This window comes from Bos indicus, chromosome 10 (assembly GCF_029378745.1).
Source record: "Bos indicus isolate NIAB-ARS_2022 breed Sahiwal x Tharparkar chromosome 10, NIAB-ARS_B.indTharparkar_mat_pri_1.0, whole genome shotgun sequence".
In the NCBI taxonomy this organism is placed as follows: Eukaryota; Metazoa; Chordata; class Mammalia; order Artiodactyla; family Bovidae; genus Bos; species Bos indicus.
Window position 1 is genome coordinate 36,066,514 of NC_091769.1, and position 12,520 is coordinate 36,079,033.

A 12,520-nucleotide genomic window follows, 5' to 3' on the forward strand; every position below is an offset into this window, starting at 1 on the left:
CACTGGAGATTTTTATGGCTACCTGTTTATCATTAGGGATTTGGAACCTACTACCCAAAAAGAAGCTTCATTGGAGCCATAACCCCAGAGCTCCTACCCTCATAGCACTGAAGTTTGGCTTGTCAGAGGGCACGTGTTAAAAAAGGAATCTTCCCTGGTGGTCCAGTGGTTGAGAATCTGCCTGCCAATACAGGGGACCCCAGTTCGATCCCCACTGTGGGAAGATCCTACATGCCCAGGGGCAACTAAGCCCATGTGCCACAACTACTGAAGCCCATGTGACCTAGAGCCTGTGTTCCACAAGAGAAGCCACCGCAAAGAGAAGCCCACGCACTGAAACTAGAGAGTCGACCTCTTCTCTGCAACCAGAGAAAGCCTGCTCACAGCAACGAAGACCCAGCACAGCCATAAATAAATAAATAAACAAATATATATATATATATATTTTAAAAAACAGTAATCTGGCAGAGGTTATCAGCTCTCCTGCACTGACATGTGTTTGTCTTTAACTCCTCACTGCCTGGAAGCACCTCCCTCGGAGGAATCGGGTTAATAACACCACACACACGGCTAGTTTGAGGAGAAGAGTTTTATGTGGGCGATACAAACTGAACAGGAACACCATAAACAAGGAAGGAAGCACAGGCTCAGCCAGGAAAGCAGCCACAAGGAGCAGGCGTGGAATTATCCAGGAGCGGTTTCAAATACCAACACCATATTTACATGTCTAATTTGGAACCTGGCTCTTTTTAAGCATCAGAGGAAGTTAGGGGAGAAACCATGCATGAGATTAAAAATATATATACATGTATACACAGAGACACCAACATTTTCACACTTCTTTCGTTCATTTTCCCCACAAGAAACAAATCAGACGAAGGAAAAGCCCAGCCTCTTTTCCCTAAAGTCCCTATATTTATTATGGAGTTGGCAGAAGCCCCAGCTGGGGCTTGGATTCAAGGAGGCAGACTTCACTCTCTTTCACTCTACACACCCCTGACAGTTTACCAATGGAACACTTGGAACATGGGTGGGAACGTTCAGAAGAGGCAAGAAAAAGTACAGCTCATTTAACTTATGCATTATATACAAGGGCATCAGTTTTTCCCAATACCTTCACACTTCGTCCTTTACTAGGTTCTTAGCAGACTTCTGACCTGCAGCAACAGAGCTCAGACAAGCTGTGAGACATAGAGTAAGGTGGTACTTTGATCCAGTGCACACTGGGTCAGTCACTTTACTCAAGACAGTCACACATGCCAGGCCCTGGCAAATCCTCAGGGGGCTGTGGCTTCGTGCTTGGTGGAGTAGAAGGCTGGGCTTTTTCCCTCCCTAGATACCTCCTTGCTGCCGCCGTCACCACCAACGAGTGCTCCGCTTTTCCCTCAGGACCCAAGACAGCTGCTGGGCGTGTATGTGTGTAATTTATTGTTCTGCTGCTGTTGGCTCGTCCCCGGGCGCTGGCTTCTCAACCTGTGACTCTGGAGGAATCAGATACTGGACCTCCTCTGTACTGATGGCTACCTTATCTGGCTGGAGCCACCTCTTGAAATGTTCCAAGGTGCTAGGAAAGAAGAGGAGGACAGTGTGACTGCATCAGGCTTCACTGACTAATTACTTAATGATTATCTCAGATACTCCAAGACTGCCTTCCCACCCACCACCGATTCCTTCCTACAGTGGTTTTTCACTGCTAACACAGGGTGCGGGGCACAACAGCTCCTCTGACAGCTGTGCATCCTAGCAGCTCCATGGTATAATTTACCCGCTAGGGGGCACTTGGGCAATAAGCAGCACTAGCCCCCCTTCAAAGGCAGTTTCTGAAGACTTAATGAGAACAGCTGAAGAGCCTATGCCTGTCTGGGCTTTTTTCCTCCAAACTGGAGAGAAGAGAAATTTTCAAGGGGCAGGAAACATTTCAAATAAATACCAAATTATTGCATGTTAAGTTGCTTCAGTTGTGTCCGACTCTTTGTGACCCCATGGACTGTAGCCCACCAGGCTCCTCTGTCCAATGGGGATTTTCCAGGCAAGACTACTAGAGTGGGTTGCCATGCCCTTCTCCAGGGCATCTTCCCAACCCAGGGATTGAGCCCACGTCTCTTATGTCTTCTGTATTAGTAAGGCAGAAACCTGAGCATCTTGGTATCTCTGATACCTGAAGTAGTCTGAGGCTCAATTATACTTACAGCACTTAGTTGCACTAAGTGTGGTTTGTTTGGGTGTTTTTGTTTATTTAGTTCATTCTATAGCAAGATGCCAAGCTGGAAACATCTGAGTAGCAATGTCCCCCACAAAGGAATGGCCACTATGCCAGGGGGCTTTTTTTCATTTGGATCTGGGGGAAGGAGGAGGGCTTCCCTGGTAGCTCAGCTGGTAAAGAATCCACCTGCAATGTGGGAGACCCTGGTTCGACTCCTGGGTTGGGAAGATCCCCTGGAGAAGGGGTAGGCTATCCACTCCAGTATTCTTGGGCTTCTCTGGTGGCTCAGATGGTAAAAAATCCACCTTCAATGCAGGAGACATGGGTTTGATCCCTGGGTTGCGAAGATGCCCTAGAGGAGGGGATGGCAACCCATTCCAGTATTCTTGCCTGGAGAATCAATCCCATGGACAGAGGAGCCTACCAGACTACAGTTCATGGGGTTGCAAAAAGTTGGCCATGATTGAGCGACCAAGCACAGCACAGTGGCGAGGGGGAAGTATCCCCGCCTACCCTCCTTGAGCATCCAGGATCCTCCTCTAAAGGTATTAGACATTCACAGTAAACTACAAATGACCAGAAATAGTGGAAAGCTCATTCTATGCTCTTCAACAGCAAAAAGTCATAAGCCAAGAAATAAAGCCGTAACCAGCAGATTTCAGATACCTACCATGGGGGAGTCATGTGGACAGGAAGATTTCCCAGCCCATTGCTCCCTTGCCAAGAGCATTCGATGAGGAGGGGTCACCTATCTGGTCTTCACATACGTGAAGAAACACACAACTCCACTACAAAATGGCCTGTGCTTAAAACATACACTTTTAGGTTTAAAACCAAATGCATATCTGTTTCCTGTGCTTGTTCTGAACAGAAAGAAGCATTCCCACAGATGTAGGCTCAAGGCAACGCAATGTGGGTATTTAATCTTCATCTACCACACATTTCATAAAAGGGTTCCAGTTATTACTACAAGGAAGGGAAAACCACATTATTTTAGGTATTAATAAATACACAGAAACATGAACTTGAGTCTTGGTGCTGATCGTATTTCAGAGCAAAAGAATTCCTATTTAAGAATTATGCAAAAGAAAGTTGTCTTTGTTACTCAGAACTGGAAAGGAAGGAAATATTAATATTAGAGGGGAGAGAATATAATACCAAATTATTAGTGGCTCAGGAATCGGTGCGTCTTCATCTTTTGTGTTTGGGTCAGTTTACTGGGAAAAAAAAAAGAGTAAATTTTATATTATTTTCTGAACCCTTGGAGGGTAGCTGGCCTGACCTTAGATGCCATCCTGATTTCTGAAGGATCTGGGGCCACCTTGAGTATTTGAGATAATGTAAGTGAAAATACTTCGCAAGTTAAAAAATAAAATGTAACTATGAAGTTCTATTTACATACTGTCCATGATTTCAGCAGCAGTATTCATCTGATACCATGGGACTCTGAAAATCAATGTTAATGATAGGTTGTGAAAGTGAAGTCACTCAGTCGTGTCCGGCTCTTTGCGACCCCATGGACTGTAGCCCACCAGGTTCCTCCGTCCATGGGAGTCTCCAGGCAAGAATACTGGAGTGGGTTGCCATTTCCTTCTCCAGGGGATCTTCCCGACCCAGGGATCGAACCCAGGTCTCCTGCATTGCAGGCAGACACTTTAACCTCTGAGCCACCAGGGAAAGTTAAATCATAGTCCCTAAAACCATATGTTAAAATTCAGGTTTTTATTTCCCTCATTGATTTTCATTTTGAATAATTTCTTAGTGAATTTTAAAATTCTGTTAGGAAGAATAATATTAGGAATAGCTAACACTTTGTACTGACCCTGTGCCAGGCACAAGTTCTAAGTGCTTTATACACAGTAACTCATTTAAGGCTCATAATAACCTTATGTGGTAAGAGCTACTACTCCTGCTTCACCTGGAGCATGTCTAGGAAGCTGAGGCACACATGGGTTACTCAGCCAGTAAGTGGCAGAGCTCCTGTGCCCAGTGTCAAGCATCATCCTGCTCTTTGTGACAGAATGCTCTCTCCTCCTTTCTGCATCTGGCCCACCTGCAGATACTGTTTCCCTTTGGTACAAAACTAGAGCCCAGAGGGAGCTCAACGGTCTTTCAACTCTTAAAGCACATTGTCACTTCTGCTCATCTGGCTCTTATGTGCCTCGTTTTGTTAGCTATGTCTTCATATATATTCTTCTCTCCCCAAACTAGTTCTGATGACCAAAAGAAGGGTCTAGAATGTTGTTGCATCTCCCCCTTCATGCCCATGACATCAAGCACAGTCCCTTCACACCAGAGATGCTTAAGAAATTCATTCATTTGTGCTACACAAATTTGAGTGTCTACAATATGACAGAAACTCTGTAAGGCAGTGGAGATTCATAGGTAAGAAGACGGTTCCAGTTGTTGATTGATGACTAGCTTCTCAAGTGCAGTGTGTACTTAAAAATGAAGACGGTGGTTTATTCTCAACTCTGTTCAACCTGTGATCAAGATGTAGATGGGGTATTTGCTTTTTGGAAAAAATATCCTTTCGCAAAAATCTGCCACTGGACTAAGAGCAAATAAAACCACCTTAAAAAGAATGATATTTAGCTCAGAAAAGCTGCTGTTGATATCAACTTATATCTGGACTCAGATGTCACTCTCCCTGACTTCTTTAGAGGAAGAGAAATGCTTTTGGTGAAACATACTATCACCTGGAGAATGTCTAGGAATCAATTACCTCTCATCAGAATCAAGTCCATCCACAAAGAACTCAGATGCTAACTTCTCCTGGAGGAACCGGTCCCAGCATTCCTTCTTTGCTTGGGCCAGGGTTCGAAGCATGTCCTTCGAAGTCACTTCCTGATTTAAACCTTTGATTCTTCTCAGTTTCTTCTCTAAAGAGAGAGGAAGTTGAGCTTAACAAGGAAACTGAATATGAAACAAAAGTAATCTAAAATGCAAAATGCCAACTGAAAAATTCTTATTGATGAGTATAAGCACATTGCTCTCATTTTTTTAAGGACAAATGTACATTTTTCTTTTTCCTTCACAACATCTTCACTCTACATTGTATCAAACAAATGTTTAACTCCAGAAAAGGGAAAACTATAGATTCTCATAAATAAACTGATGGCATGTTTTCTTTGAAATCATAGAAGCCCAGCAGGTATCTCTCTAAAGAAAGCCTGTTTTCCCTGGCGTGTGATGTGTATACTGTCGTCTTTTTTCAACTCCTGAAAATAGTTTTTCTGAGGAGTAAATGGTTGCTGTTTTTTTTTTTTTTTTATAAGTGTCATAAAGTGGTTTTCAAACCTCATGAGAAAGAATCAGAGAAAATGGAGAGAGATTCATTCAGTGGTTCATTAGACACTAAAATTAACTTGATGAGAACACAATAATAAGAGACCTTTAAGATCATGATGTGTGATTAAAGTCTTGATTAAAGAAAAGGAATCTCCTAACAGTTTTTTCTAAAAGTTGTTCTACTTGTGTCCTGAATGTTGGAGTCTTAATAAAAGCAAACATCCTATAATCCCTGTGAGAGCAGTCCATATGGCTTCCTGACGATGCATGTTTAGTTACTCTTTGCAGTTTAAGTAAGAACACAAGAAAGAGGGACTTCTCTGGTGGTCCAGTGGCTAAGGATCCAAGCTCCCAATGTAGGTGGCTCAGGCCAAATCTTTAGTCAGAGAACTAGATCCTACATGGTGCAACTAAGATCAAAGATCCTGGGTGCCTCACTTAGACCTGGTGCAGTCAAATAAATAACGATTTAAGAATAAAGAATCCAAGAAAGGGTATCACCATTTGTCTTCTGCCTTAATTTAGTCTTGCCTCCAACTATAATAAATGGGTAAATGATGCCATTTTGGAGGGGATAAGTGGACATCAAGCCCAGGACCAACAGAAGCTTTATGATTCGCAATCTGGTTTTCATTTCTAAGCAAGCCACATCAACTTGAACCCACTTATCAAAACAAACACCTTTGTTGCTACAAGTTACCACCAAAAGCTCACCATGTAAAAAAAAAAAGAACAAACCTACAGTTGATAAATGTTAAATATTTGAGGAGTTTTTTCTCTCCAGGAGGATGTGAAAAGGATTATGTACATCTCACGTTGAATTGGTTAAAAGTTTTTAATTGTTGCTCTTAGTGGATTCTCTGACATAAGTTTATTTGGCAATAAAAACAATCTTTATATTGTTAGACCTTGTCAAGGTGGAAGTAGTCTTTGGGGCTGGAAGAAGTCTTCCCCTCTCTGTGTGCTGAGTCCCTAGTTAGGTGTGATCAGGCAGAAACAGGCACCCTTGCATCCTCCAAACCTGCCTGCCATTGTCACCCAGACTCTGCCATAGGCAACAGAAATGCCTCTTGCTTTCTTCAGGGAAGGACATTTTAATCATCATGTTAACTGATTTTAGAAAAGATGAGTGGAAATTTTAACTTCCTGAACCAGTCTTCACCAATCAAAGACATGACTGATTCCATGAAAGATTCTTCTTTTCCCAGGACACAGAGCACCAACAAGCCAGAGGATCTGGTTCTCCAGCTTCCTCAGACTGTTGCTTCTTCTCCTTACCATCACTGAAGACAGATTCTGACTGCCACAACAGAACTGTTAACCTCCTTGGCCATTACTGCATGGATGACTATCCTATTTCTGATGGCTTCCCAACAAATTTCACATTACACCCTCATCTTTTTCATTAGCCATCATTCCACATGTGTTTTTCTCATATTTTTTCTTGCACATCATTAACCAAATGCTTTTGTTTTTCCAAGACATTTCTTAGCAATATGTAAACCCTATTCTGACTCTTCTTTCTGTCCTTCCTCAAAAGCTTCTTCCAGAATTGTCTTTCCTTTTTCAAATAATTATTCCCAGGTTTGGCTTTGTGACATGTTGATGGGTCTCATGGATGTTTAATAAAACAGGATAACACAATTTTAAAGTTTGGCAATCCTGTCCAAGACTGATATTTGTCTTTCCCCTATCAAGGGACGATCTGCGTCTCTTTCCTGAGTTAGGAGTCTCTCTAAATACTTAAGGCCATAAAGATAAGTGAAGATGTGTCCAGGAAATATTTTAAAAGTGAAATGGCTAACAAGAGGACGAATGAACTGTATGTCAATATGTTGTTGTTTAGTTGGGAAGTTGTATCCAACTCTTGCAACCCCATGGACTGTATCCCACCAGGCTCCTCTGTCCATGGGATTTCCCAGGCCAGAATACTAGAGTGTTGTCATTTCCTTCTCCAGGGTATGTTCCCAATCCAGGGATCAAACCCAAGTCTCCTGCATTGGTAGGTGGATTCTTTACCACTGAGCCACCAGGGAAGCCCATTATGTCAATATACTCCCATCCCAACAATCATTCTATTAAATATAACAGTTTCTCAAACTGTAGCATCAGAAATCCAAATGGAGCTCTGGGGTCATGACCTTTTTCTTTCAGGAAGGTATAGGTTTGACACTTTTGGGTAACCTGAATACATGAGCCACTAAGAGTAGGTAAGAGTGTTCTGTAGAATGCCAACAAATAAAGCAAAATTTAGATGAAACAGAGGCCAGAGATGACAAAGATTGTTTTAAGGGATATACTGGGAAAAGGGGGCTCCTTCCCAACAACCAACCTGAAACCCCCTGTAGAATTACATCGGACAGATACATGTGGTGAGGACAAAAAGAAAAATTAAGAATAGAAAACCAGATTTGATGTAACAGAACTTCAACATGCTTCCTTAAAACCTCCAGCTTCAGATTTAAACAAACAAACAAAAAAGCCATCTAACTTACCTAAAGATGCTAAATACACTTCTGAATCCTGCAAGGGAGCCCAAGGCTTTACAGCTGGCTGTGCAGCAAAGTGTGGGGCCTCCCTCTGGCCTGTGCCTGCAGGGTAAGAATCCATAAAGGAGTCTGAGAAGGCATTGCTGGCACTGTCCTCTTGGTCAGGATGTGGCAGGCAGGAACAGATTTCAGCCCAAAGATCTGGGCCAGATCTTGTGGTTGTAGAGTCAATGCTTTCAAACATTTTCATTTGGAATCTGAGCTGAAAAACAAAATCTCAAGTGAATAAGAACTGACTTGGGAAGGAAAGTTACAGCCTTTTAATTAGTTTTTCCTAACAAAATTTAAAATGTCTTCTATTACATTCTTATGTTATAGATAAAAAGATGACAAAAGGGTAATTGGGTTTCTCTTCTGGCTTTGCACTTGGGTTGTTTTCATAATGAAGTCTGTCTTTTAAAATAGAATTTCTATAAGCCAGACACAAAAGACTGAATGATTGAATGATTCCATTTTCATTAGGTCTCTGCAGTCAAACTCACAGAGACAGAAAATAAAATTGTGGTTGGGATGGGGATGGGGTGGTTGGAATGGGAGTTATTGTTTAATGGATACAGAGTTTTAGTTTGGGAAGTTCTAGAAATGGATGGTGGTAATGGTTGTTTGATAATGTTAATACCATCGAACATTACATCTGCTGCTGCTGCTACTGCTGCTAAGTCGCTTCAGTCATGTCCGACTCTGTGCGACCCCGTAGACGGCAGCCCACCAGGCTCCCCCGTCCCTGGGATTCTCCAGGCAAAAACACTGGAGTGGGTTGCCATTTCCTTCTCCAATGTATGAAAGTGAAAGATGAAAGTGAAGTCGCTTAGTCATATCCAACTCTTAGCGACCCCATGGACTGCAGCCTACCAGGCTCCTCCGTCCATGGGATTCTCCAGGCAAGAGTACTGGAGTGGGGTGCCATTGCCTTCTCCGAACATTACATCTAAAGATGGTTAAAATGGTAAATATATGTTATGGATGTTTTACACATACGCAAGCACACACATAGAGGTATTTCTAGGACATTTCCAGTGAGGACAACCGTCCTGCACTTTCCTCCAAAGATCTCCAAGATGTGACCACTCTGTCCTCAACCAATTAAATTCTGTTTTCAATAGGACACAGACTAAAAGTCCTGCACAGTTCCATATACAGTACACCAGGATAATAAAACTGCTGCTTGGTGAAACCTGTCTGTCAGAGTACTGGCTCATTGGCTCCTTACATGGAGAAGCTGAGCTTATGCCTCCTGTTCTTATTTAAAAACAAAACAAAACAGAAAGATAGACATTTTCATCATTTTACAGATGAAAAAACTGAGGATCAGAAGCATAACTTGCCAAAGACACATTATTGGTATAGAGTGAATCCTTGATTGGAAACCAGACCCCCGCCGCTCCAAAAGCCATGTTTTTACCCAATAAAACTCAGCCTGTTTGTGACTATACTGAAAATAGCACGAGCAGAGCTAAGAGGGAATAGCTACCCACAAAGCCCTGGGGGCTTTCATAACTATCTAGTCTAGTAGGATGAACTGACACCTCCTTTCAGGAGGGACCTTTGAGATTAGGAAGGCTGCTGAGGAAAAGATCTGAATAATTTCAGGAGCGAGAGCCCAGGAAGCGCAGGGCCCGGAAGTAAAAGGCCAGATGTGACGGAGGCCCAGTATGAACTGATGCCAAGGGTCACAATGAGGCTCCACTCCCATCCCGAAGTCGTTTGAACCCACCCACACCAAAACTTTGCTAGCATCAGAGCCCTGGTCCCCCGGTCCCCACTAGGAAGTACCGTCCAGAGCGGAGAAAGAACCCTCGTGTCCAGATCCAGGGCCTCAATCACTCCAGCCTCAAGGACTGGCTAGGCGGGACGACTCAGGCCCCCAGGCACCTCTGTGGTATCTCGGAATGCGACCGGAGCCAAGGATAGAAAACGCTGCGCAACCCTGCGCCTCTTCGCCTTACCACAACCGCCTGCCAGCAGCCCGCAAACGCTCGGCTCAGTTTCTTTGCAGGCAGCAGGGAAGAAATAAGGAGGCGGAGTCTCCAGGTGACGGATCCCGGGAGTCCTCCAACCACCGCCCAACTTGGCGATGTTCTGTGCTTCGATTGGTCGAGAGGAGTTCGGCTGGGTAAGGAAGTGAGCTGCATAGCGCTTCGGAAACGACGGGCGGGACTGTTGTTGCCTGGATACGGTAGAGCACACACCCTCCGTCCCTGTTTTCCAAGGGACCAGGTTGATTCCACCTACATCAGTGCGTTCCAGCCGCGCGTACACCGCTTTCCACATGATTCCCGCTCGGTTAGGGAAGCCCAGTTTCCAAGGCCTTGACTTTTCTTGGTTCCCTAAGCAAGTTAGTCTCCTCAGCAGTTCTCTGGACTGGTGTTGGTCCCCGAAAATTTCAGACCTTAGACACGCAAATTAGAGAATTTAATGCACTTTGAATGGGGGACGCAGGCGATTACTTTCCTTACTCCCACAGGAGATCCCTGTCCTTTTCACCAGTTATGACGCTTTCCCACATTAATTTAGTCAATAGGCATCAAGATCCTGCTGTGTTCCAGGCATTGTGTTAAGCGGGAATTCAAGACAGGTAAGACTTCATATGGCTCCAAGCTTTATGGCTTAGGAGGAAGCTCCGTGGAGACAGACACGTTTACAAATCACAGCAAAGAGTTATAGAGATATGACGGAAATGTGGCCAGAGTACATAAAGGAGCCAGTGGTCATGGGAGGTGTGTGTCAGAAAGGCTTTGTGTGTCAGAAGATGACCTTTGATATCCTTCAGGGGTTCGCTGAGACATAACCCTCCCAACCTGATCTCCAATTTCCAGGGCCGATTACTCTCTCACAAAGCTATATGTGAGAAAAGACAGTAGCCACCCATCTGTAGAAGTAGGTTGGCTGAGGGTATAGTCTCTAGATGTGTCTGAAGCTTCTCAGTGTGGCTATGGTGGTGATAACTACCACCATGTGAAAGGCAACTACAAGGCACTCTTTTACTTACATTTATGACCATTCTTAGAAAATGCACACAGAAGGAAGTGGAAAGCAAGAAAGTTAGAAAACAAAGGAGCAAATAATAGGCAAGATTTTTGCCAGTGCTTATTCATAGAGAATATATGAGGATGGGTGGTTTCCCAGAGTCCTCCAACTGCTGCCTGACCTGGTGACATGAATCTTGTAGCATCTGATTCATAGAAAGGATGACTATCATAGATTTATGGGTGCTTCATTGAACTGCTCCATAGCCTTTCAAGTCACTTACGAAGTTTTCTCCAATTTCCCACTCACCAAAAAAATACCCTCTTGATTTCAAATTTGGCCACCCATATCTTACATATCTTACATATCTTGATACCAGAATGAGGGTTCCTTTAATAGTAGGCACAAATAGTGGCTAATGTAAAATTGAATACACCTTTCAACTTAAAGTGACAGTTGTAAATTAACAAATGGTCCCCTTTTCTGATAGGGTTGCTCAGGTGGTGCAGTGGTAAACAGTCTACCTGCCAATGCAGGAGATGCAGTTTCCTGGCTTGGGAAGATCCCCTGGAGAAGGAAATGGTAACCCACTCCAGTATTCTTGCCTGGAAAATTCCATTGACAGAGGAACCTGGCAGTGTACAGTCCATGGGGTTGCAAAGAGTTGGACACCACTGAGCACAGCACACCCTTAGTAATTCATCCATGTCGTTTGAGTTTAATTAGTGTGTGTGCTGAATAAATCCAAACCAGATCCTGGACTTGCAAAAGTGAAACCATAAGCCCTGATGATCTCCGTCTTCCCAAGGACTGCTCACACTTGGAAGCCACGTGACAGCAGTCAACATCCTTCTATCTTAGACTCTGCTTTCCCACAGTGTGATTAGTACAAATACGTTTTTTATTTGTATTCTCAAGCAGCCTAGGCCTTCACTGAGGTGAGAAACCATGTCTTTCTTACCTTTGTATCTCTGAAGCCAAGTGATGCTTGGCAAATGTTCCAAATTTGTTTGGTGTCTGAATGTTTAAATTAGAAACCTTTTGGTCAAAGACTACACTGAACTGGAGCTAGAGCTTGTGATTCACTCTTCAGTCTCTTCTCCAAGTGGCAACCAGTTAATCTTTTTGGAATGAAAATTGGATCATCACACACACACACAAATTGGATCATCACACACACAAACACACACACACACACACACACACACACACACACACACACACACCCCAGAAACTCTTTGATAATTCCCCATTGCTCTTAAAGGCTTAAATTCTTATCAGAGTAAGTTAGGTAGAGTTCTTAGTTCAAATAATAGAGCTCATTCTAGCCAGTTTAAGCGGTAAAAGGGATTAATTAAAGCTGCTCTGTACAATAAAATTTCTGTAATGATAGAAGTGTTCTGTATCTAAGTTGTCCAATAAGGTATCCACTAGTTTTATGTGATTCTTGAGCACATGAGATGCAGCTTCTGTAACTGAATAGCTGAATTTTAAATTTTCTTTCATTGTA

At 43.3% G+C, this 12,520-nt stretch overlaps 1 protein-coding gene across 4 annotated transcripts; it reads right to left on the reverse strand.

Annotated features, from left to right (window-relative positions):
- Positions 1-574: 574 nt before the first annotated feature.
- CCDC32 (coiled-coil domain containing 32) lies at positions 575-10,115 on the reverse strand. Of its 4 annotated transcripts, none has more exons than XM_019968527.2 (4): positions 9,990-10,114; positions 7,990-8,245; positions 4,929-5,085; positions 575-1,564 (listed from the first exon to the last, which is right to left on the reverse strand). In XM_019968527.2, exons 2-4 carry the CDS (start codon positions 8,231-8,233, stop codon positions 1,426-1,428), a joined length of 540 nt encoding a protein of 179 aa, XP_019824086.2. In that variant the 5' UTR covers positions 8,234-8,245; positions 9,990-10,114; the 3' UTR covers positions 575-1,425. The 4 variants fall into 4 exon arrangements, with proteins under 4 accessions (XP_019824086.2, XP_019824084.2, XP_019824085.2 ...); XM_019968525.2 differs by having other exon boundaries at positions 7,990-8,240; positions 9,817-10,053; XM_019968526.2 differs by having other exon boundaries at positions 9,817-10,052.
- Between the last annotated feature and the right edge of the window lie 2,405 nt (positions 10,116-12,520).